This window comes from Carex rostrata, chromosome 31 (assembly GCF_964058835.1).
Source record: "Carex rostrata chromosome 31, lpCarRost1.2, whole genome shotgun sequence".
In the NCBI taxonomy this organism is placed as follows: domain Eukaryota; kingdom Viridiplantae; phylum Streptophyta; class Magnoliopsida; order Poales; family Cyperaceae; genus Carex; species Carex rostrata.
The window spans coordinates 3,046,685-3,070,822 of record NC_135948.1 but is presented as its reverse complement, the minus strand read 5'-3'; the positions used below and the strand labels follow the sequence as shown (position 1 = coordinate 3,070,822).

The window sequence follows — 24,138 nt, the reverse complement described above, 5'->3', positions numbered from 1 at the left end:
AACACTCTTGCCCCTTAGTAAAGTTAAAATTATACTATACTAGTATTGTGTCTGTGCGTTGCAACGGGAACATATTATAAGAAAAAAATATATAACAATGAAAATAATAATTATCCAAAAATTAAGAGTAATGTTAATAGAGAATTTATATGATTTTGTATTTTTAATTAACTTGATTGAATCGTGATATATGATAATAATTTGATGATGTGATTATTCTTTATTTTTAAGTACCAATGATATCAAATAATAACTCGATTCGAATCTAATATCAAATATCGTACAACAATTCAATATCGACATATAATATGATATCAAAAAACATAAATAAAAAGTGTTATCGTGTGTGTATATATACACACACACGTTCCAATTTATATTATTCTTCTTCTTTGTTTCCAATTTAGAACACACACACATTGATATATTATATATTAGAAATATATTCTAAATTGCCAACAACAATATGTATAGAAACAAAAAAAGAGAAATAAGGAAATAAAAAAAATGATTTCCATTGTGATCCGTATAGAAACGAAGAAGTAAAGAAACAAATAAATAAAAAAAATGAAAGGTGGAGCCGGCTCAATTGAAGAGAAGAAATATAGAAACAAATAAATAAGAAAACATAGAAATATATTGCTAAATTTTAAAGTCTGTTCAATTTTAATTGTAACGTATCGTGTGGCAACACATGTGGTGAGTATGTTTTAAACTAAATTTAGACTCTTATACATAAAACATGTGCATTTAATCAAAAGAAAACAAATTATGTAATTAGAGGGCTGAGATTAAATCTGAAGTTTCATCTTTCAATCGTAGCTGTTGGCGGATCGGACACCCAACGTGCTTAATAATGGAATGGAGAAATGAAGATTTATTATCCAGCACTCTAATATTAATTTTGTATCACATATACATCTTGGTCGTTTGATTTTGCAATTAAGTTTTTTTAGGTCTGTAGGTCCAACTTATCCTATGTACCTATATGACGATTTTGGTAATTATAACTCGTAAGTGCAGTTCTTTAATAAGAAGCACGGAAAGCCTACTACATAGGTTAAAAAAAAAAAACACAAAGCCTGTATCGAATTTGTGCACTTTTTAATAAAGTTTTTAATTTTTTTTTAAGTTTTAGGCTCGGTCACTGGGTCTCTCTGGTACGGATAATTAACAGGTAATGCGGTCTTGGAAGGATACATTACCCCTAGCATTTTTGCAATATCAGGTTTTCATATACCAAAATTGCTTTTGTACACTGTATCAGTAGTTGACTATTTGCAGAATTTATTGTTGCTATATATTTTAATCTACTGTAAAATTGCATCAGAGCATAATACTATTCAAATCAAGTCAAGTAGCGACGGCAGTCCAGTAGGTTGTCAAGCAAGTGCTGGTCGGAGTACCGATTATGCGGGCCCACTCCCATTTGCCGGTCTCATCTGGCCGGCTCAACTCAGCTAACTGCTCATTGGTACAATAATCCCTCATTAATCCATATTCTAATGTAAATTCAATGATATTTGCCACAAGCAAAAGTACTGTATTAATGCAACAATTACGTACCCTGCCATCTTGTAATTCGAAAAGCACCGAGTACTCCGAAAATGGGATTGGTCGAACAGCAGCAACCTGTGTCATTCCAACAATGAATTTTTTAATCATCAGAGAACTAAATAATGGTACAATCCTGCAACCAGTGCAACCACCTAAGCCATAATATTTTATTACTACAACCACTTCAGTCTACCTTTTCATTGCACTGTCCAGCAAATCTATTCCCATAGAACCCCTCTGTCAGGTAACCACCACCAGGATGCTCCTCAAAATTACAACTATGCCCCTTGTCGCCATCCTTCGATGCTGTGTGGAACTTTTCTGCATTTGGGTGCCCATGACTGGTCCAAAGCCATGTTCCCATGTCCAAATGCCGACTGTAGACCGATCCATCAGAACCAATTACAAACAATTGGACCCCGTCAAAGCATGGACCCGGTGCACCAACCAGCCTGGCACCTGGGTGTGGTGTACCGTGCTCCACCCAATCCCATCCGTCTTGAGAATTCCAGCGGTACTCCACTAGCGCACCGTCCTCTGAGAACAAGAAGATTGAGCCAGTGAGGGATTGTTGGTATGGTCTCATGGCTGTACCAGGGGCCCGGGAGAGGATTAGATAGGGGGATTGGCGGTGCTGGTGCCACAATTCTGTTATTCTGTTGTACTGGTACAGACGACCATTCCGGCCAACAACGAAAACTATGTTTCGTCTGATGACTTCTTGGTCTACAATAAATGCGATTTTGGTATCAGGTGGGTTCTGACAATCTTTCCATTTGAAAGCTCTCAAGGCAACCTGAATTTTTTTTTATAAAACAAAGACATGTCAAACAATCAAATTATAGGTTACCAAATTCAATTTTAGAACGTTTTGTATTTCATCAATTAAGTAGTTTTAAATTAGAAGCAATAGAAATTATACTGCTAAGTTCGATACCAAAAGGGTTACTGGTAATTATGTACAGGTTTGTGACAATTTCAGGCATATCTTTTTGGGGACTAAGTATGTTCCCCCGTTCCTTCAGAGAATTTGTTTGGTAAATATACCATGCTCGAGTTGAGCTTGACTAGTACAGTTGCAAGATGTAATAATTAATTATTATCTTAATTGAATAAAAACTTACTGTGAACTGTAGCAATCTTCCTCTTTTGTTAACAAAGAAGAGTGCATCTTCAGTCGTGACCCTGCGCAATTTACCAGGAATACCATCCCAGGGCGACCCACTTGCCACCTGTCTTCCTTTCTTCATAGCCGTGCAATTAATCCATGATAATTCCTCCCCACTCCTCTCCCTAATAAGCAAATTTCCATTGACATCTACCAGATACAAACTCCCGTTATAACTTCCGAGTGCTCCCTTCATACCAGTTACATGATCATGCCTCAACCACAGCCACACCCCATCACTAAACAGATATTCAAATGTCATCCCATTATCTGTTATCAGAAATAGTGACCGTTCTGCGTGCATGACACGCATGCGGAAGTTCAATTCAATGCTCCTTGTCAGGACATTATATGAGTCTTGACTGCTACCTGGATCCCTCGAGAGGGTATGAATGTAATCTGACTGCTTCTCCTCGGTTCTGCGCCTTCTGAAACCTGCTGGATTGACCAAGTCAGTTTTTACACCAATTATGCAGTTGTTGGGGCCGTGTTCCTCTGTGCAGTATTCAGCATTCCATCCTTCGGTTTCTGGCACATCTAAGATCGACCACTGATACTTGCTTTGGACTTGCTTTCTTCGGTTTGTTATTGGATTATGGGTTAAACCCGGACCAACTTCATTGCCTCCCATGCCCGGTAAGTGGAGCTCAGCGAGCCGGCCGTCATATAGTGGAAACACAGTTCGGTCGGGTTGTAGTTGCACCCCAAGTACGCTTTGTGCGACTTTTGTATCTCTCGGGTGCATGTGGTTGATCCATGTTCCTCCTATATCACCCTGTACTCCGCCTTCACCAATTATAAACCACAAATTATTATTGTTAGTCCTATAGCCATAAATTTTCACATAGTTAAAATAATCTTAAAATGTTTGGCATTGTGCAATTCAAGATTAAATTCTGCTTGAAGGAATGGAAAACCAATCCAAGAATCCAGTTTACGAAGTCTAACAAAAATTATTGTACATAGTTTGGTTAACTCAGTACCATGTGGTATGTCCAAACTAAGCCTTTGAATTGCCCAAAATAAAAAAATAAAAATGTGCACAAGTATTCAAACCATTACAAAATCACATTGCTTGATGCAATTTTAACTTACCTGAGAGGCGTTTGGGAAGCTGGTACTCGAATACATAACCAGTGCTTGTTGTTGCAAAGAACAATGAAGCAACCTTGGCACCTGCTTCAGTATTTTGGTAAATAGGTGTGAGAGAACTCAGGTTTTGATTCTCAGGTGCACCATGGACCGCCCATTTCCACTTCCTCCGATATAGACGCCTCTCTACTAAAAAACCATCCTGTGGATCTTTAAGTCTTTTTTCAACAAATAGATACGCCAAAATGATAAAACACTTGTACAACAAGTTTGATAATATGAGATTGTTGAAGACATAATATTGTATATATGACTGACTAATTGAACTACTGAGGCTTAAATGAGGCGCAGCTTCTGTTGCATGCTAATACAGGGAAGTACTAATTTTATATACAGCTGACGACCAGAACTTCCAATTTATATTGGGAAAATAATTCAATAACCTCATTATTTTCAACTTTTAAGTGAGATAAATGGAATTTCCTAAAATTTAACTTTGTTAGTACTTTGTACATACTTTATACCTTGCTTAAAAGAAAAAGAGACACCGATTGAGCTCCAAAAAGACCGTGTACTGTACAGCCAGTAGAAGGTCTCAGAGAAATATATCCAGTTGATGGATCACTCCAAATATGTTTTTTCCAAGACGGCTTCGACTCCTTGTCAAACTCATAGAGATTACCGCTTGAACTGCACTGCACGGTCTAATTTTTTAGTCTTTACCAATCAAAATTTACTCATCATTAGATAATGTATATGACACAGAGATCACTGAAACATAATGGTGATGATATTTATATACCTCACTGTGAATAGTATTCCTGGTCTGATTTTTCCGGTATCAGCTATAACCCTGACATCTCCTCCTGGAGGTCGACCATGATTTTCCCACCTATGCACAAATTGATGTTCATCTTCATCGATATTTTTTGGATAATTTTCAATTTTACAGAAATATATTGTTGGAAATTCTAGAGAGAGCAAGCCAGGTATCTTTAGCATAATCTAGTGGAACTTTACAAATAACGGAAATAAATAAGCTGAAATTCCGAGATCGGGTACTGTTCACCCTGAAATTCTTGCAATCTGAAATCCAGCCATCGAATTTTTTTTGAGAACGCATCTCGAAACAGCTGGTTTTTCCTTGCACGTCTCTCGGAACAGTTCGACGGCTGGATTCAGATTGCAGGGATTTTAGAGTGAATAGTACCGACCTCGGATTTCAGCAGATTCGGATCCTACAAATAACACCTTTGTTTCTTTTCATGACTTATAGCTAGTTATAGGTACGTATTGAACCGTTGGTATATTGTACCAACTCCCATCATTTCAACTACAACGGCTCTTAAGCCTTAGATATGTATAAAAGCAATTGTAATAGGACATTGTATAGTATGATAATCCAATGAATAAGCAAAGTTCAATTTATAAGAAAACTTGCATATATTTTGTGCATAATTGATGGTAAAAACCAATTTAATATCTATTGCCTCGAAGTTGTTTTCCTTACCTCAATGGCTGAAATTCTGAGACTTCAATCAATGAACCTTCTATTGATGATAGAAACAACCTCCTGATTTAGAAAGTAACATCACTTGTCAATAGAAAGCTTAAATATTTCTTTTTCTTTTTGTCAAATGTTGGTCTCTTTTTCAATAGTAGTTCCGTTTCTTTTTAGGATTATTTTTCATTTATACCCTTTTGACTAAATAGTATTGCGCACCTTCCGTCATAAGAAACGGTACCGGATTTTATAAGAAAGACTTGAGGTTCATCATCTTCTTCATTACTTGTATTTGGTTCTCCGGATACAAAAAAAACTTCTGACCAAATTGGCTGAGAATTTTCATTTAGTTGTAGCTGAAAAAAAATATCCATATACAAAGTCAATCCATGTCCTATTAACTTACTTTTAACTAAATATTAGCAAAAGATGACTTAATAAAGCAACTGATCATTTGGTATCTAAACCAGGGGTAACAACCCTTAAGTTTGGTTCTTTAAGCAGCGATTCAAATTGTATTTAAGAATTGCTAAATTCACGTAGTAACACTTTCAACCAAAAAAAGGAGTATCGTCTAATAGATATACTGGTACCGGGTATGATTTGTGTATCATGTGTACCAATCCACCTAGGACGACTTATTGACAGTAAAAGACAAAAGGAGGAGGATTATATGTGGAACCCACAATTTGAAAATAATACAACATTTTTTTCTTCAAAAAGAAAAATAAATAAAAGACAAAAAAGTATACTATAAATAATAAACATAATAAGTTCCTCAAAAAATCTCGAAAAATTATTCAAAAGCGTGCTAGAACAAAATAAAGCAGCTGTTATAAGCCAGTAATATATCATGCCGTCTTGCTCACGCATCATATACTAACAAAGTTGCAAAACCCAACTTTTTAATCCAAAGAACAAACTAAACAAGTGCCATATTTCATATAAAAGAAGAAGGAAAATCACATACTAGTCTTTACCTGGTAAAGAATTCCATCCTCTGAAAGAGCAAGTATAGTCTGATTAACTATGTATGTAGACACCGCATAACCGGCGAAAACTGGAAGTTCATGTGGTGCAACAACCCAGTGAACCCCATTCCAGAACCTCTCAAATATCGACCCGCTTTGACCCGTTATCCAGACCGATGCCTCCGACATCCTATTCAGGGAGACTCTTTTCCTCACTGGAACCACCTCATCAGTATTCTCTCCTCTCACAGATTGTTTTCCCAAGGATTCCAATTTCTCTATGGATCCGACTTTGGTGCACGTGCTGTTTATACATGACATCAGATCGTATGGCAAACTGATCTCCACCCATGTCTTAGTTTCTTCTTCAAACTCCCAAAATCTCGTACTTTTCTGCTTGAATTTGAAGTTTGGGTGGGATTGGGGGCACCATGATTGAACAGAGAGAGCAGAGTTTATGACTATGATCAAGAAGATTAGTTCAATAACTGAACTAACCATTCTTTTGTTTTCAAGAAAAACCAAGAAATAATAAAACTGAAGGAATATTGCTCTGTAAAACCATGGGAGATGTATGGGGCCTTTCTCTTGTATTTAATAAAAAGAAGGTTAGTAACAAATGGGGGTATCAACAATATATAGGTGTACTACGCAAATTGATATATTTCTGTTCTAGACTTCTATTTAATATATATATACAGGAGTAATAAAGTCTATAAAGTCACCTGGATTATTGGTGCCTTTGGTTATTTGCTTTCTTTTTCTCAACCAACCACATCAGTATACTATTAAACTAGTATTATCGGTGGATGATTGTTCTACCTTCACATTTAACTTGTCCCATTTGTTTAAATGCTTGTCTCAGTTATAAAAATCAAAGACCAGTTAATTTTGTACTTTGTTTTTTAAACTTCAGGATATCAAATTGAAGCTGACAGCTGACTTCAACATAACAATAGCTATATTATTTAAGTATATCTGTTCTTATCTCCTTTTCATTTTATTTTCGTTGGAAACCTTTTTTTCCCCTTATAAAAAGGCCGAAAATATTGGGTTATCTGTGATATTAATTATGCGCTTATATTCATAAGCCATAACCTGTAGATAGTGACATAAAGGTACCACTCTTATCTCAAGAAAATTAAAAAAAATATATATAAAAAGATACTTTTTATCTACCTTTTCTTGGTATTCTGTGGTTGAAATCAAATTTGGATTGTTCTTATTTGACGGAGACGTTGCTTAATTATTCGTCTACCTATTGAAAGATGCTGCTGATTCCTCAACTCTACTGTATCTTAGGTAATAAACATTTGAACTTGTAAATTATTAATGCTGAAACTTTTGAATTTATTTGAATCTGAAAGAGAGAAACATTTCAGCTGACATCAGGCTTTATATTTTTCAAAAAGCAAGTTGCAACATGGCTAAGAATTGAAGCAAGAAAAAAGGAATAAAAAAATGAACACCTTATATGCATATACGAGGCATTATCTACTTAAACCTTTTGCTTTAAGGAGAAATTATCTACTATTGTAGCATCATATGTCTTCGTCAACTAACATGTTGGCGGAGTGTTTAATAAATTATAATGCTAGTGTACAGTGCAGGTGGTTCTTAAATGGTCTAGACATGGTTGTTGGTTTTATTTGTATATGACATTTAATTTAGCAGTTGGCAATTGGCATGATGACAACATATATGCCAATCTTTTCTTATGTTAGGTTCCGTTATTGACTTGGGCCACATATATATATAATTGCTGGGATACTTAGCAATTATTCGGCTGCTATATTATTATTGAATGGCGTTAGGATGCAATAATTAATATACCAAAATAACACTCAATACCTAAAAGGATTTCTAATCCATAAAAAAAAAAAATCATAAATCTGTACCCAATTCAATCCGATTTACGCTAATAGAATTATAGTATTTTGAGGGATTTAATTATTATTTGTATTTTGAATGTTCCATTATGATAACGGTATTTTTTTACTAATAATATAAAATTCAATTTTTACTATATCAAAATGTATTCAAGTACAAAAAACATCATTAAATTAAATATAAAGTTCCTTTTGAACGCCAAGAAAATACCAAAAATTGAACACACCAAATTAATCAGAACAAATTGTTGATTCTTAGATTTCTTAACTGTGTGAAAAATAACTCCAAAATTTATTATTTTTTTCATATGAATGCACTAGCCTTTGATGAGATATAGTAAGATCTGGAGTTCATATTTCTCGTTTGGATTTTAATTTGAATTATTACCGAAAATAACTGTAATCATGCAGGCGAACCAAAATTATTTCTCTCGCTCGTTTCATATAAAATAAATTATACAAACAACAAGTTATCAAATGTTTATTTTACATTAATATGACGGGATAAATGGTGCCTTCTGTGGGATGAAATAAATGATCCCGTTTTATCCAAATATTGAAATTTCAACAAATTTTAATTTATTTAATCGGCAATTAATTCCTGTTCATCCACGTGTCTATCCTTCATTGGGCTATACACTGACCAATCGTTTTTTTACCAAGAGGTCTTATTCATGGAGGGACCCACCTGGTGATTCTTACCCGTTCATAAGTTCATTGGCTATGCCAGCAAAGCATTAGAATCTTAGCTTGCCACGTCGGAATCCATGGAATCTTTGCAATTATTGTTTTTTCTTAGAATAGTCAAAAGATTAGAAAAATTTGCAGATTTGTCCTATTCCAATAAAGAGGAGGGTTCAAATGCCTCCATGTTTTTGTGCCTCTATCATGTCTCCATCACTCTCTATTATTTTCAAAGTTCAAACAGTCGATCCGAACCGCTCAATCTAACCTCCATACTAAAATATGTTTGGAGACCAAATTTTATATTTTTAAGAATTTTTTTACTATTTTTTTAGATAAGTACAAAATCAGTAAATCTGAACCATCTAAAAACAGTATTTTTGTACCTATCTAAAAAAATAGTAAAAAAATTCCTAAAAATATAAAATTTGGTCTCCAAGCATATTTTAGTATGGAGGTTAGGTTGAACGGTTCGGATCGACTGTTTGAACTTTGAAAATGATAGAAAGAGATGGAGGCATGATGGAGGCATTTGAAACCCTCCTCTCCAATAAATACAACACATTATACATATTCTGCTTCAGTCTTATCGAAATTCTCATAGTGATCCCGAGTCTTCAACATTAAAATAAAAGTTTGGAAATTAGCCTAATTAATGACAAGTTACAACCAGCAAGTCATATTAAGAAAATCAAATCAAACAAATCAACAATATTTAGTAATATAGAAACTTTACCTCAAAATAAGTTATCCAATAAGAATTTTCTTTGTTTTCTAGAAGAATTCTCACTATCATTTTCTTGTAGTTGACAATTCTATTGATTATGGTAACTGGTAAGACAGTAAGTAGTGATGATGTGAAGTAAAAATAATTTATAATTTTTAAGCTCTATGTAAAAAGACAAACTTTTCTACAATACAATGACAATGCAGGGATTTTCTTGCAAATTTCACTGCTGTTTGAATCTCTTTCCCAAGATTCCTGATTGAAGTTGTTGAGCAAAGCTTAGAGCTGGTGGCCTACTTTAATTTATTGCAGCATCATGTTGTGACTTGTGACCACCAGTTTAAATAATTCATTTCCTTATAAAATTCCTGCTCCGATCTCAATAAAAAAAAACTCTTACATCATCTTAATTAATTCTGTCAATCAGAAGGTAACTTTAAATGAAGTAAGAGAAATAAATTAAACCTCCTTATATTTACTATACACCAGATATAATTACTTACATCTCAAGATGTGCACTAACTTTACTTTATTGACTTTTAAAACCCTAAATTCTCCTAATCACTTTACTCATGTTGAGGGCAGCTTGATATTTTACATTAAAATATAATAAGTCGCACGATAATTCATATGAAAGAATATAATTTTTTTTTACTATCTTTAAGAGTTTTTATTGCACCTTAGATATATCAAACTCATGTATACTTAATAGATAAAAAAAAAATTAAATTAATGAGTCATTCGATCAAAATAAATGAGCAAAAATTAAAAAAGTCAGGTGGATGAGTAGAGAGATGACTTGCCATGTCTAAAATATTTAGAAAATTAACTCTATTTAGATATATAAATTTCTACTTCTTTAAGAAATGGAGTAATTGCAGTAACTACTCTCATTCTCCAAACAAACAGTTTAAGATTTACAATTTGCAATTTAACAAGAAAAATGCAAATGGAAAGAAGCCTGTATATTTCTTTGAGTAATAAAAACCACCTCAACAACTTTTAAGTTATCAAAATTATCTTAAATTAGCTTCTCCACATTTGAATATTAACATTGTGAAAATTATCTTTCAACTTGTACAGTTTTGAGTTCAACCCAACTCAGTTTTTTTTTTTTTTTTTTTTATAAAGTTTGTTTGACTTTAAATGTCGACTAACAATTTCATTAATAAAAAACATACTTACAAATCGTAATTTCTAAATCTACTACTTTATTCTCATGAAAACAGTTAAACTACTCTAATATTAGATATTTTAATTACTCTAATACTTTTAATCCTCATCTCGCTCCAAGACCATATCTGATTTTTCAACCGCCGCCGCGCTCCGACAACGACCGGATCTACTTACCACCGGGCTTCAATCGAGATGTTGATCACCATAATGCCATCTCGCTCCATGACCAGAACCGCTTCTTCGACCGCTATCGCGCTCCGACAATGACCGAATCTACTCACCGTCGCGCTCCAATCGAGATGTTAATCACCCTAACATCATCTCGCCTCACGATCGGATCCGTTTCTTCGACCGTCGCTGCGCTCCAACAACAATTGTGTCTACTCACCGTCGCACTTTAATTGAGATGGAGACTCTACGCTACGAGCTCCGATGATACCGCACTTTCGGCTTTAATCGGCTCTGCTCGGCCCCGATTCCTCCCCTCTCTCTCATTCTCCTCACCACTTGAGAAGATAGAACCGAAAGAAAAGAGATGTTGTATCAAGAATGAAGACTACAAAAAAAATATAAAGAATGTGGTTGAATGGAGAGAGAAAGAAGAGTATCTTTACTTGACTCCTTTTAACTTGGTTAGACAACAAGGTTAATTACATTAGACAAGCTAGGTAAGCAAGTGCATTTGGTTCAATTAACTATTAAATCTTGTAGCTTGCAATATATAGGGCATGTTTGGCAACATGAAAATTTTGTGGAAATGAGAATGAAAATTTTAATTTGTCAAAATCAAAGTCATTTAACTCATGAGAAATTTTAGAATATAGGTGTTCAGCAAATGTATGGAAAAATTGTTAAGATGTTTTTTTTTTAATATAGAAGATGTAATATTAAAATTAAACTATATTAAATGTATTGATACTAATCACTAATTATGATCAATATAATTGTATATATCAAATTGTCATATTAAAAGTTGCAACATATCACACAATTTTATTGTATATCATAATGGCGATACTGCTTGATGCTAATTTGGAAATCAATCAAAATGATATTGTGAATGTACCGAATATAGATGAAGAGTACGGCGAAGATGTTAAAAGACTTAACAATCAACATCAAACAGAAAATGAAAAAAGAAATGAAATTACTAGACTTATGTGGCATGATTATGTTAGTCGTCAAAATAGAAACTTAATTTAAAAATTAGTCATGTATTTTGTTCAATTAAAATTTCTTATACTTTTAATTATGTTTTGTTTAATTATTATTCTAATGTTGAAATGATATTTAAAATAATTTGTTTAATTATTATTCGAAATGTATTTATTTCTTAATTTGTTCATCACTGTATTCATTTCTTAATTTGTTTAATTATTATTCGAAATGTATTTAATAGTCATGAAAGCAAACATGGCTATGTAATTTCTCACTTCTGAATGCTATATAAAGCAAATTGTATTCACTGTGCATAATATCTTTTCTCACCTCCAGCATTTGGGAAATAATACGGAGCTCCGAGTAGAGATTTTTTTTTTTTTTTTTTTTTTGTAGCTTAGATATGTTATAAAATAGAAAAGTTACCCATATGATTTTGGAGATAGGAATATATATTAAAACCTCCGAACACTTCATGGGAAAATATAATGGTAAATTTAATGTTTCTATGAATTCCCATTGGAGCACTTGCAGCCGAACAGTTATGTTATGAACTTTGGTAATCATTAATTTGAGGATGTCAATTTATTGTGATGGGATCATTTAACTAATGTAGTACAAGAAGGTGAGGAAATGATTAGACTACCTAATGTGCTATGTCGCAAGCACAAAAAAGAAAAAAAAAAAAAGGTTGGGTTTGCTTTTCATGTTTTAAGTCAGAGCACCGGAAAATGACACAAAGAAAATTAGCCCCACCAAAAGCTCATGTCAGTAATTATCATCTACTTTTGAGCAACGAAAGATTTTCAAATGTTATTGTAATTTATGGACAAAGTTATTGTCATTTTCTACTTTACGGCTTAATATATATTATTTATGTTTTGAGATTTGTACAAAGTTAAAAGAACTATCTGGATCCACTAATTGTAAAAAATCTCTTTTAATTTTGCTACTAGCCTACTATAGCCATCGGTTATTAGCTATATTTTATGTTGCATGCATTTTTGTATTATTTTTACTTTTACTTTTGTTTATTTAGTTACCTTTTCCTTCAAATCCAGGTTGGTGATGAGATTAAGCTTAAAAATAAGTGCCTCTTGTCTATTAAGAAAATCATGTCATCATGTGCACCAAGGATATATTTGGTCAACCGCTTGAAATTATTCTCTAACACAATGTTTGGATGGAGAGTAGGAGGGAGGGAATGAAAATATAAAATTTTTTTTTCCATTGAATCGTATTTGGTTGACAAAATTATATCGGAGATGAAAAATACATAAGGTGAAATGTTTAAACTTGTATCATTGTAATCAGTATAATCGGTTTTCATTCTAATTTAAGTTGTAACAGATAGAAAGAAATTTTGTTACAAATATTTTTTGAAAAAATAACACAAATGTCAAACTATATATCTTACTTATATAATTCTCATATAAGTTTTTTGCCACAAATCTACAATTGTCACTGAATTTTTCATTAACCTTCTAAATTTTAATTAACAAAACAAAAAATAAGACGGAAAGAAAAATTAAATTTATTTTTCTTCATTAGTCATCCAAGCACAAAAAAATTAAATATATTTATCTTCCTTTTTATTTCATTTCATTCTCTTCTATTTTTCACCTCCCCTTACTTTCTATACTCTCCATCCAAGCAGGGTGTAAGTAACACCTGATTTAAACGTATTGATGGTAAATGTTTATTATAGAATAGAGACCTCTTAAAAGATTCAACTAGCTAGCGTTGATGCCTACTTATCAGAAATCATGGATAATGGAGTACATATAGGAAAGGCATTAAATATAGCGCGCGCACAATGTCCATTGATTTAATATGAAGCCGTAAAGTTCTTTTAACTATGTTTTTTTAACTCTGTGATCAAATTAGCATAATTGGCTAGAAAAATATCCTAAAGTTATTATATTCAAAGGTCGAGATTTCCCCTCACGAATCTTGGTAGCTACTACCAAGTTTTCAAAAAAAAAAACAATGTCCATTGATTTATTTACACACATCCAGAGTCGTGTATAATTGTTGCATTTTTCGAAAGTTGGCACATAATGACCCGTACAAGAGATCGCCTGAGAGTTGAGAGAAGAGGAAAAAAGAAAATGTTAGCCGATTTTTTTTTTTTAGTTGGTATTCGAAAAAAAAGAAAGTTGCATGGAATTATAGGAAAAGAAAAAAGTTAATGTTAGTCGATATTCAGATATTATATGAGTACTATTTAAGGGTAGCATGCATGTATTATCAAATGTTTGTGCACATATTATATTAAAGTTTGCGCACCATTAAAGCCGATTTTTTTAAAAATACCCAAATAATAAATAAAATTAATAAAAATAACCAGAATATCAAGAAATTTCTAAAAATACCCCCCCCCCCGCGGATAATATCCGCGCCCCGGAATATTAATTCCCCCCCGCGGATATTATCCGCGCCCCGGACTGTAAATTACCCCCCGCGGCACACGAATCTTGAAGCAAACCCGCGGCTCCGAATTTTTGCTTCCAAGCGCGGAAATTATCCGCGGGCCGACCCCTTTATTTTCAGATCCGAAACACAGATCTTGAAGCACTCTTTCTTCTCCAAACCCTGACCTGACCTCTGTCCGCGCGTTGGCCCCTTGCTCCGCCGAATCCCACCCGCCAGCACTCCCTTCCTCCGCCAAAACCTACCCGTTGCTCTCTTCTTGCTCCGCCCTACTCCATTGTTGGTCCGGCCCGGTCGATTCTTCCCTTCCTCTCTACATTGCAAGGTGGCAGTGGTGGCCGGTGAACCAGCAGAGGCGGCTGATCAGAGTCTCGATTTTCGATTGTTAATTTGTTAGTTTCCTCTTTCAATTAGTTTAGTTTGATTTTCCTCTTAATTTGTTAGTTTAGTTTGAATTTTGATTGCAATAAAAAAATTAGTGGTTTGAGGTTGAAAATATTGTAGAATTAGATGTAGGAGGTATTGCATTTTTGTATAGTTTGTAGGAATTTAAATGACCAAGGTTTAATTTATGAGAAATTTTAGAATGTAGGTGTTCGGTAAATTTATGAAAAATTTGTTAGGAGGTATGTTTTTTTTTTTTTTTTTTTTAAAAGACGTAATATTACAAGTAAACTATATTAAGTATATGAATACTAATAATTGATTATGATTAATATAATTTTTTTTGGAGAGAAGAAGCATATTATATTATTGATGTTTTTGGAGTCTTTTGAAATGCAAGTGACTTTATTTGAAAATTGTTTTTGGAGAAAAGAAGCATAGAATCCGAAATTATTTTTTAGTGTCATGATAAGTTTCTTGATGTTTATGATGTGTTCATGTGACATATTATATATTATTTAATCATTTATTAAACATATGTAGGTTTTAATAAATTTAGTTTTTAGTTGTTTTGAAATAAACAATCAAATAAAATTAAGGACTAATGCTATAATTAATGATGTACCTTGTACAATTTACAATTTTAGATCACTTATTATGTAGACCAAAAATTTAGAGCACTTGCTATAAATATCAAAGCAAGTTGGAAAAGTAATTATTCAAATATTCAATTTTTGTCCAATACAGAGTTTTTTTTAACTAGGAAAAAAAATCAATTATGTATATTTGAAAAGTGAATCCAGCATAAATTTGGAGTATGTTAGAATAAGAAATAGATGTATGTAAGAATTTTTAAAAGAATGCAATGGTTGGAGACTTGGAGATTAAATTTGGAGTTATGTGCATAATGTAAAACCATAATTTGTTTGTATTTTAGGGAACATGAGTATGTAATTTTTTTTTTAATAGCTTCTTATATTAGAGAATTTTTAAACTTGTGTAATTATAAGATTCGTATCTATTGCTCTGCAGCATTATTTGTTTGTTTGTGAAGAATTACAATGTTGTATTTGTCCATTTCTGTTATGAATCTCCTTTGTTAGTTAAACACTAGTACACTACCAAAATTGTAGTTATTGTTTGCATAGAGTAATTTCAATAGGACAAAAGGTTGGTTTTTGCTAATGAGCAAAAGGAAAAAAAATGATACTTTCTTACCTTTTACAGAGTATCTTTTTTCCTTGTCTTGGTAAAGTTTTAGTAAATATTCTTGTACAACAATATTAGATCTTTTTTAAAATTAGGACCATGATTTTTTTTTACGTTTTGGGTATTTTTAAAATTAGTTGAATTGTTTGCATTAGTTGAATTGTATATATAATATAATGTAATATATGTATTGTGATTAATTAGTTGAATTGTTTGCATTGGTCCAATTTCATGAATTGTGAGAATTGTGATTAATTAGTTGAATTTCTTTATTTCTTACATGTTACGGTAAAATACTAAAATTATGTTGTTGAGTAATTATTTTTAAGAGAATTTGTTGTGATCTTATTAAGTGTAAGATTAATTAAAATGACTTCTAATTTATTATATAGTTACAAATATTTATATCCTAACCGTGTGACTGTATATATATAAACCATTGTAATAGTTAACTAATAAATTAAAATACAATAACAAATACAATAACTCTTTAACATTTTATTTAATAATAGTTAGGAATAAAATGACCCATATTAAATGGCAACACATATTTCAGTGATAAAGCATTTCTATTAGTTATGTAATTATACTAGATTTAATTATTTTATTATAAATAATGAATTAATGTAGCTTTCACTTTCATATAGAAAATTCATTTGAGTTTATTTTACCCGAATAATCCAATTTTTTGCATATTAGTCTAATTTAGCAAATTTTTACCGCAATTAGTGAATTGTACCCAATTGTAGCATGTCTAATTTTTTTTTAACGTAGGATGGCGGCTAGGGGACGGGGACGGCCTAGGAGAGTACCACCACCAGACCCTGATCTTGAGCCAATTCCCGATAACAGCACGGAACATTTCAGTCCTCTGTTATGGATGACTCACGCAGAGCACCGAGTTTCACTGGCGTCTATTGAGGTACTTGATTACTTTTTTAAGTTTAAATTTTGTGGAGTTGTCGTATTTTCAGTTTTTTATGTTATTTACTTCTTTCAACACAGAGTGAGGACACTGTAGATGCCAGGAGTCGGCATCCTAGTATACAGTACCACCCGTTGATGGACCAGTATCTGCAGAATTTGGGATTGCATCATTTGGTCGATATTATGGAGACGGAGACTAAGGCCATTAATGGGTCCCTCATTGCAGGACTAGTAGAGCGATGGCGCCCTGAGACTCAGACGTTCCACCTACCGTTCGGAGAGATGACAGTGACTCTCCAGGACGTTAGTGTCCTATGGGGGCTGCCCATCCAGGGTGAGCCTGTTGGTGGCATATCTGACCCCCTTGAGCAGGATGATGACATGATCAATGTCAGACTCGCAGAGATGTTGGGAGCTGAAGGAGATATACGGGATTATAATGGGAAGTCGAGATACGCTATCAAGAAGACGAAGCTGCGAGCTCTGTTTGCGGGAGGTCTGGATCGGCATGCCACGGAGCTCGAGATTCAGAGGTACTAAAAAAACTATCAGGAAATAAATTTAAATTGTACTATAATTAATGTCGAAAAATGAGTTGCCTTCTAATTTTAATATTACAGATATACACGGGCCTTCCTGATGGACCTATTTGGTTGTATTATGTTCCCTGATTCGAGCGGTGATACTGTCCCGCTGATGTATCTGGAGCTGGTGCGGGACCTTGAGCCGGATAAAAAGTACAACTGGGGTGGGGCAGTCCTGGCACATCTTTACTTCAACTTGTACCAAAGTTGTCAGGTCAGTAAGTTCTTCTTATCTTATTTAAAATTTTTGAACATCTATGTGATGGCTAATATTCTTCAAATTACAGAAGAAACAGAAGGTTATGTACGGGCCAGTAATTTTACTGCAGCACTGGGCATGGTCACGGATACCGGTGGGGGTACCTGTGCTGAATGAATCGCCAGAATGGGGAGTTCCCACGAATGAAGACTGTCATGCATTTGGCAAGAAATTTTATGGACATCACCTGTACAAGAACCAGCCTCACGGAAAACCAGTAGGTATCAGGCTGGTCCGAGGACAGATTCAGAGCCTGGGTGACACGCAGGTGACCTGGACTCCATACCAGGAGCTATACAGTGAGGGGAGGCTGCCGCAGACTGTAGCAGATGATTCGGCGGTGTGGCTATACAGGGGTCCACTGGTGTGCTTCTGGATAGTGGAGTTCCACTATCCGGACCGGGTGCTCCGTCAGTTTGGATATCCTCCACTCATCCCCACAGATCCAGACGTCCCGAGATATGAGATCAGGAGGCTACACGGGTAAGTTATGTTATTCTATTATTTAGTAGTGAACATTGGTTACTGACTTTGCAACTAACATATTAATTACAGGATGACGCACGGCAATCACCCCGGCAGAGATTGGAGTATGTTTTACGAAATACACTACGGAATGGCCAGAAATATGATTGCCAACTTGTGGCACATGCCGGAGGATGGGGTGCAGTTCCAGGGAGATCCTCTACTGAGATACGAGGCTTGGTACGTACGTGTCTGCATGGCCTCGGTTTATCTAGAGGGAGATTACGGCAATTTTCTTCGCGGGAAGATATTCTCAGATGATGGTTATACCCCCACTGGCCGGAAAGGTGCTCGTCAGGTAATGCATAATTTTGAGAAATATGAACTATTTTGCTTAATTTTTACTAAATCTAGCCTTGTTTTTTTTTAGCTGCTGGTAGCGCTTAAAGGTGCCGCGCGTTCAATCGTCTGTCTTGGAAAAGTAGGCTACAGAGCAGTCGGGCATGCGATGTTGAACTTGGTTGCCCCTTGTATTGAGGACAACGGCCACGAGGCAAAGCTGGTCACTATGCTACGAGACGCTGGAGAGAATATTGATTGGCGCAAGATAAAATCGGATGAGCCTGATGCGCCACCTGTTTAAACCAGTGAGATGCCACCGACCCCGACAGAGCAGCCAGGGTGGGACTATCATCATTTCGTACTTACTATGACCGGTTGGCACGCCTACCGTGACGAGCATGGACGTCCAGTTCTTCCCCCGGTATATGATACTTTATTTTATTTATTTCTTTATTTTAGGTAAAGATTCAGTAAAAATTTACTATGTTATTGGTATCCTTGTAGGGTCCTGCATACATGCCGCCACCACCTGAGCAGCACGAGTCTCCGGAGATCCAGCCTGAGCAGGATGATGAGAGGTTCACTTTCAGCCTTTCAGATTTACCTCCAGCTGATCAGTGGGATACAGCCGCCTCTCTGGGTCAGCCGTATCCACTGATGCCTCATGACTGGGAGGCTTCTGGGAGCGGGACTCAGACTGACTGTGCATCTCAGTTTGTAGAGTCCCTATTCCAGACCCCACCGCCACCGCCAGCTACCTACACGGCCGAGCCCACAGATCCATGGAGTGTAGCACTCACGATGAGCGCACAGGCCGAGCCCGAGGAGATGGTTACACCAGCTCGTAGAGCGCAAGGTGTAGAACTACAGTGGCAAGACTGGCGTCAAAGGAATTTCAGTAGGGAAAATAGAGGTCAACCACCTCACCGGTTTAGCCCTTCAGAGTATATTTGAGATAGATCTTATTTGCAGTTATTGTTTTAGTTTAGATTAGTTTTATTATGTTTTAGTATGTTTGGAGTTATTATGTTTTTCTTATGTGTTATTATGTTTCGTTATGTTTTATTACGATTTGCAGTTTAGATTTACTATTTTGGTATTTACTTTAAAACATATTCTCCAAATACACATCAAATTAATACGACAAGTACACAATAAAATTAAGTTCATACAATAATACGACAAGTACAAATTGAGTTCATACAAACATATTCTCCAAATACAATAATACGACAAGTACAAATTGAGTTCACACAATAAAACATATTCTCCAAATACAATAATACGACAAGTACAAATTAAGTTCATACAAACTTCTAACTTAACAGTTAGAACTAATTTAAATTGAACTTCAAATACAAATCGAACTACATGCATAACGAAGTGAGAAATGTACTATTCCTTGTAGTTTAGAAAAATTTTTCCTTCATCTTTGAAGGTACACGAGTCTTAGTCTTGGTCTTAGCCTTAGGCGGCGTCGCTACATTAGTTTCTTCTTTCTTTGATCCATAACCGTAGTGGTTTTCTACAAAATCATCATCAGATATGTCATTCCGGTTAAAAAATTCATATATATGCAGTTGTCTCGGACAGTCACTTCTAGTCTTTCCGCAAAAGCAACATGTGGGGTTTTTGTTTTCCTCGCTCTTTCCTCTAGTATTGTTGTCCATCCTTCTCGTCTACAATTTACAAAATAATAATTAGAAAAAAAAACGTTCATACATATACAAATAAAGTTAATACAAACCTCAAAATAAAAATTGTTCACAATACTTTGAAATAGTGCATTACTATGAAAGAGCACTGATGTTAATTTCTACGACTTCGAAGAAATTGGAATCCTAGTAATCGTCCAGATCCCCATGATGATGTGCTCCTTCTGGCTGGTTGCACTGTTTCTTCTTGCTGGTATGCTGTCCCAGATGGTCCTGCGCCAGATGTGCTCCTTCTAGCTGGTTGAACTGCATCTTCTTGACGATGTCCTGCTTGAGATGTGCTCCTTCTTCCAGCTTGAGATGTGCTCCTTCTTCGCTGGGTAGTACCTGAAGGCCCTTGCATCCCAACCGCCTCTCCTCCTGACAGTCTTTCTCCCATTGCCTCCCTAAACATCATAGTTGCATTTTCACGGTCAGCTGTACGGCTTCTGGATATGCTTCGCCGCGCCCCTCGCAATCCGCTTGACTCTGCCATGACTCGTTCGTTTTCTGCTGCATTTGCTGCGTTATGAGCATCTGCATCCCACATATGTTACTTAATAACCTGTTCAATATTGGAATGAAATGTAACCATTTTTCAAGGTTGAATGTTACATACCTCGACTCTGCCTATCAGTAGTGGAACGGCGAGGACGGTGCCCCTGTCGCCTACCTTGCATTTCATCCATGGTCATTACATGACGGATGTGTTTTCTCCTACCACGCCGTATCCAATCTTTGTTTGGCTCAATTTTAGGAGTAGTGGTCGCAGGCCAATTTTCAGGATTGCCATAAGGAACAAATACAACATTCCAAGTACTCAAAAGGTAGTCCACCCTATACCGGTGGTCAACAAATAAGTCGGGTGACCAGTTTTTTTGGCGACAGACAACTAACACATGAGCGCACGGAATTCCAGTTAATTGGATACCTCTGCATGTACATTCAACTGCTCTCTCCGGCCCGAATGTCACGATATACTGGAACCTTCTATGAAGCATGGACATAGTTCCATCCTGCATTTGGACTACTGGAACATATTCATTTGGGCCCGTGACTTCGTACTTACCTTCGCCGTGCGAGTATGCGATGACATCCATTTCTATAGCTTTCACCCACCGTTTGGCGAGCTTAACATGTACCCGTTCGGAAAAAGGCTTTCCTGCATCCCTTTGTTCCATCGCTGCCTGCCGCCGCTGCACAAACCAACTATTGCACTTGTAGAATGTCTCCTCCACAAGTGCAGCCACGGGCAACATACGGCTCTCCTTGAAGACAGCGTTAAGGGACTCGGAGCCGTTTGTTGTCATGATACCAAATCGGTATCCTCCATCACAGGTTTGGAAAATTTTATCAAAATTTGATTGCTCCATGACATCATTAGGACGTACTTTGCCCACTCTCCTTAAAAAAACATTACACCTCGGATTTTGCTGCAATAGAACAAAGTCAAATTACACAAAATGCATCTTAAATAATCGAAAATGACATAAATTAGACAATATTAGACATACCATGGCGAAATCTTCGAACATCTCCTTCAGCCTTCTTGGCTTCTTCTTCCTGGCTCCTAGTTTGAACCTAGTTCCGTACCATGCGTCCTTCCCACAGGCCTGGACAAGGTTATCAGCAACGTGTTGGATACAATACCTGTGCACAAAATTATCACTGTCCCATCCGTATTCAGGTTTCAATGCAGCTTTTATCCCCTTGTGTTGGTCTGATATAACACATACGAATATATTAACACCAATCACATTAATCCTAAGCCAATGTAAGAACCATCCCCAATTATCTTCATTCTCCTTTTGCACAATTGCAAATGCTAGGGGTAGCAATTGGTTCTCGGCATTATAGCCGCAAGCCATCAAAAGTCTTCCCTCATACCGCCCAGAAAGGAAGGCTGCATCTATACTGATCACCGGCCTTAGGTAACCAAATGCGGTGATGCATGGTCCGTAAGCCCATGCCACGGCCACGAATTCCACAACACCTTGCTTGACCAGTCCTGTATCTTTATCGAAGCTCGGCTTGGTCCGAAATAGGTGCCTCGAGCCAGGATTCTTGTCACATATCCCGAGAAGTAATAGTTTCATAAAGTTGTACGACTCCTTCCAACTCCCAAATTGCCGGGCTACTGCAAGCTCGCGACCTCTCCAAAGTTTGTTGTACTTCGGGGTTATACTGCCAAACCTAACTTTCACGCAGTGTGCCACACTCCGGATGCTCATAGTGGGGTTTTCCTTAATGTTAGGCCCGATGATATCTGCGATAATTGATGCCGTCAATTGTGCATGGTCGATCCTGGTGTACTCAGATGTGCATGTGTGAGCCGTGTCTTGCTCAGTTATCTTCCATGTATCTCCAATTTTTGTTGCTCTTGCCTTCAGTTTAAAACGACAACCCGAAGTGCGGCATCTAATTTCTAGCTTGGATGTGTCACTTCTCTTCGTATATATCTCTTGGTTCTTGTCAACATGGTACTCTCTGATCTTTTTCGTCAGTTGCTTTTTGTTGGCGAAGAATTGGCCTGCTGCGAGCTCACTCTTGTATTCAATCCGATGACCGTAGTAAGAAACATCTGCTTCTTGAAAAGCAGATGTGTCATTGAAGTTTAGGAACGGGTGAGTCTCAGAACGGCCACTTAACGGCATATCTCTATTTTGCCTCACAGTTGGCTGTGTGTATTCTTCTTCATCTTCTTCATCTTCTTCATCTTCCTCATCTACCTCATCATCCAAGTCTCCTTCCCCCCATTCATCCCCAGTTTGCAGATTCTCATCCGGTACCTCGTTCATAAATTCAAATTCTGACTCGTTTGGATCTTCATGTACTGGTGGCGGTCTGGGGTGAGGATTTGGTTCAGGTCCAGGTAAGGATGGAGAACCTACGGATATAGGTGGGATAAAAGGTGGACATTGTGGTTGGGGTTGGATAAAAGGTGGAGATTGGGGTGAATTACTGTATATTTCTGGTTCTGGTTCTAGTACTGGCATTGGTTCGGGTACGAATAGAGGAGTGTGTGGTTCATAATTTGGTTGATAATTTTCTACAGCCAAATTTTGGGATGAACATCTAGCTCCTGACTCTCTGTTAATTCGGCATGCAAAAACTTCCAACAGAGGATCACCGGACCTCACAACCTTCCTAAGCAGGCCTCTAAATGCTCCTTCATCTCGCAATGTGATTCTGAGATACTTTCCTGCTTGGAGCATACGGGCTTGTATTTCTATTGTAGCCGCTCGCTTCATAAATAAGCGAATGCAACTCCTCGAATGAGAAATTTTCTTCAACCCAATACGTATTTACTAGAGGTTTGGAGTAACGTACACCATACTGATCATTTATGAATTTCCCTCCAAAATGTAATGAAATTCCAATAGACATTGCTAATGAACTACATTCGTAAATGTCAAATATTTGGTCAGTTTACTAATTTCAATTGTCAACAGTATTTAGGAACGGTATATATGAACAGTATTTAAACAGTGATTGAACAGTGCATATGAACAGTAACTCTACAGTACATATGAACAGGGCATATGAACAGTATTTGGGAACAGTAATTCTACAGTGTTTGCACAGTACATATGAACAGTAATTCTACAGTGTTTGAACAGTACATATGAACAGTGAACAAACAGGTGTGAATAGTGCATAAACAGTGCGTGAACAGTAAATACGTATACGTACATTATAAAAACAGTGCATGAAAAGAAAATACACATAAATAGTAAATACGTGAACAGTGCATACCTGAGTTACGATGCCTTTTCCTTCTCTCCCTCTTCTTCTCCTCTCTTTCTCTTTCTGAAATCTTTCTCCTTCTCCTTCTCTCTCTCTCTCTAAGGAGAGAATTTATAAGAAAAAATTGCAGCAAAAAAAAAAAAAATATTAAACGGCCCGGAGCGCGGA

At 36.0% G+C, this 24,138-nt stretch overlaps 3 protein-coding genes and 1 long non-coding RNA gene across 4 annotated transcripts; 2 read left to right on the top strand and 2 right to left on the bottom strand.

Moving 5' to 3' along the window:
- Positions 1–1,183: 1,183 nt before the first annotated feature.
- LOC144547333 (uncharacterized) lies at positions 1,184–6,924 on the bottom strand. The gene is made up of 10 exons (XM_078295954.1): positions 6,302–6,924; positions 5,541–5,677; positions 5,328–5,390; positions 4,620–4,709; positions 4,342–4,507; positions 3,821–4,019; positions 2,682–3,511; positions 1,751–2,353; positions 1,567–1,632; positions 1,184–1,464 (listed from the first exon to the last, which is right to left on the bottom strand). The coding sequence occupies exons 1-10, from the start codon at positions 6,791–6,793 to the stop codon at positions 1,354–1,356; spliced, it is 2,757 nt and encodes a 918-aa protein (XP_078152080.1). The 5' UTR covers positions 6,794–6,924; the 3' UTR covers positions 1,184–1,353.
- A 9,803-nt stretch (positions 6,925–16,727) lies between these two features.
- On the top strand, positions 16,728–18,209 carry LOC144547194 (serine/threonine-protein phosphatase 7 long form homolog). The gene is made up of 4 exons (XM_078295780.1): positions 16,728–16,874; positions 16,958–17,412; positions 17,500–17,677; positions 17,751–18,209. The coding sequence occupies exons 1-4, from the start codon at positions 16,728–16,730 to the stop codon at positions 18,207–18,209; spliced, it is 1,239 nt and encodes a 412-aa protein (XP_078151906.1).
- A 177-nt stretch (positions 18,210–18,386) lies between these two features.
- Positions 18,387–19,164, top strand: LOC144547559 (uncharacterized). The gene is made up of 3 exons (XR_013509103.1): positions 18,387–18,545; positions 18,618–18,950; positions 19,034–19,164. It is a non-coding gene; the product is annotated as an uncharacterized LOC144547559 (long non-coding RNA).
- A 2,029-nt stretch (positions 19,165–21,193) lies between these two features.
- LOC144547193 (uncharacterized) lies at positions 21,194–23,438 on the bottom strand. The gene is made up of 4 exons (XM_078295779.1): positions 23,297–23,438; positions 21,738–22,804; positions 21,293–21,656; positions 21,194–21,210 (listed from the first exon to the last, which is right to left on the bottom strand). Exons 1-4 carry the CDS (start codon positions 23,436–23,438, stop codon positions 21,194–21,196), a joined length of 1,590 nt encoding a protein of 529 aa, XP_078151905.1.
- Between the last annotated feature and the right edge of the window lie 700 nt (positions 23,439–24,138).

Coding starts and splice junctions, on each gene's coding strand:
- LOC144547333 (XM_078295954.1), bottom strand. CDS start 6,793: ATGGTTAGTTCAGTTATTGAACTAATCTTCTTGATCATAGTCATAAAC. Junction 3,512..3,820: donor GCTTCCCAAACGCCTCTCAG/GTAAGTTAAAAT, acceptor TAATTGGTGAAG/GCGGAGTACAGGGTGATATA. Junction 1,465..1,566: donor TCGAATTACAAGATGGCAGG/GTACGTAATTGT, acceptor ACCAATGAGCAG/TTAGCTGAGTTGAGCCGGCC.
- LOC144547194 (XM_078295780.1), top strand. CDS start 16,728: ATGGCGGCTAGGGGACGGGGACGGCCTAGGAGAGTACCACCACCAGAC. Junction 17,413..17,499: donor ACGGAGCTCGAGATTCAGAG/GTACTAAAAAAA, acceptor TTAATATTACAG/ATATACACGGGCCTTCCTGA. Junction 17,678..17,750: donor ACTTGTACCAAAGTTGTCAG/GTCAGTAAGTTC, acceptor TTCAAATTACAG/AAGAAACAGAAGGTTATGTA.
- LOC144547193 (XM_078295779.1), bottom strand. CDS start 23,438: ATGCTCCAAGCAGGAAAGTATCTCAGAATCACATTGCGAGATGAAGGA. Junction 22,805..23,296: donor CAGAGAGTCAGGAGCTAGAT/GTTCATCCCAAA, acceptor TTCAAGAAGCAG/ATGTTTCTTACTACGGTCAT. Junction 21,657..21,737: donor TGTTCGAAGATTTCGCCATG/GTATGTCTAATA, acceptor GTTCTATTGCAG/CAAAATCCGAGGTGTAATGT.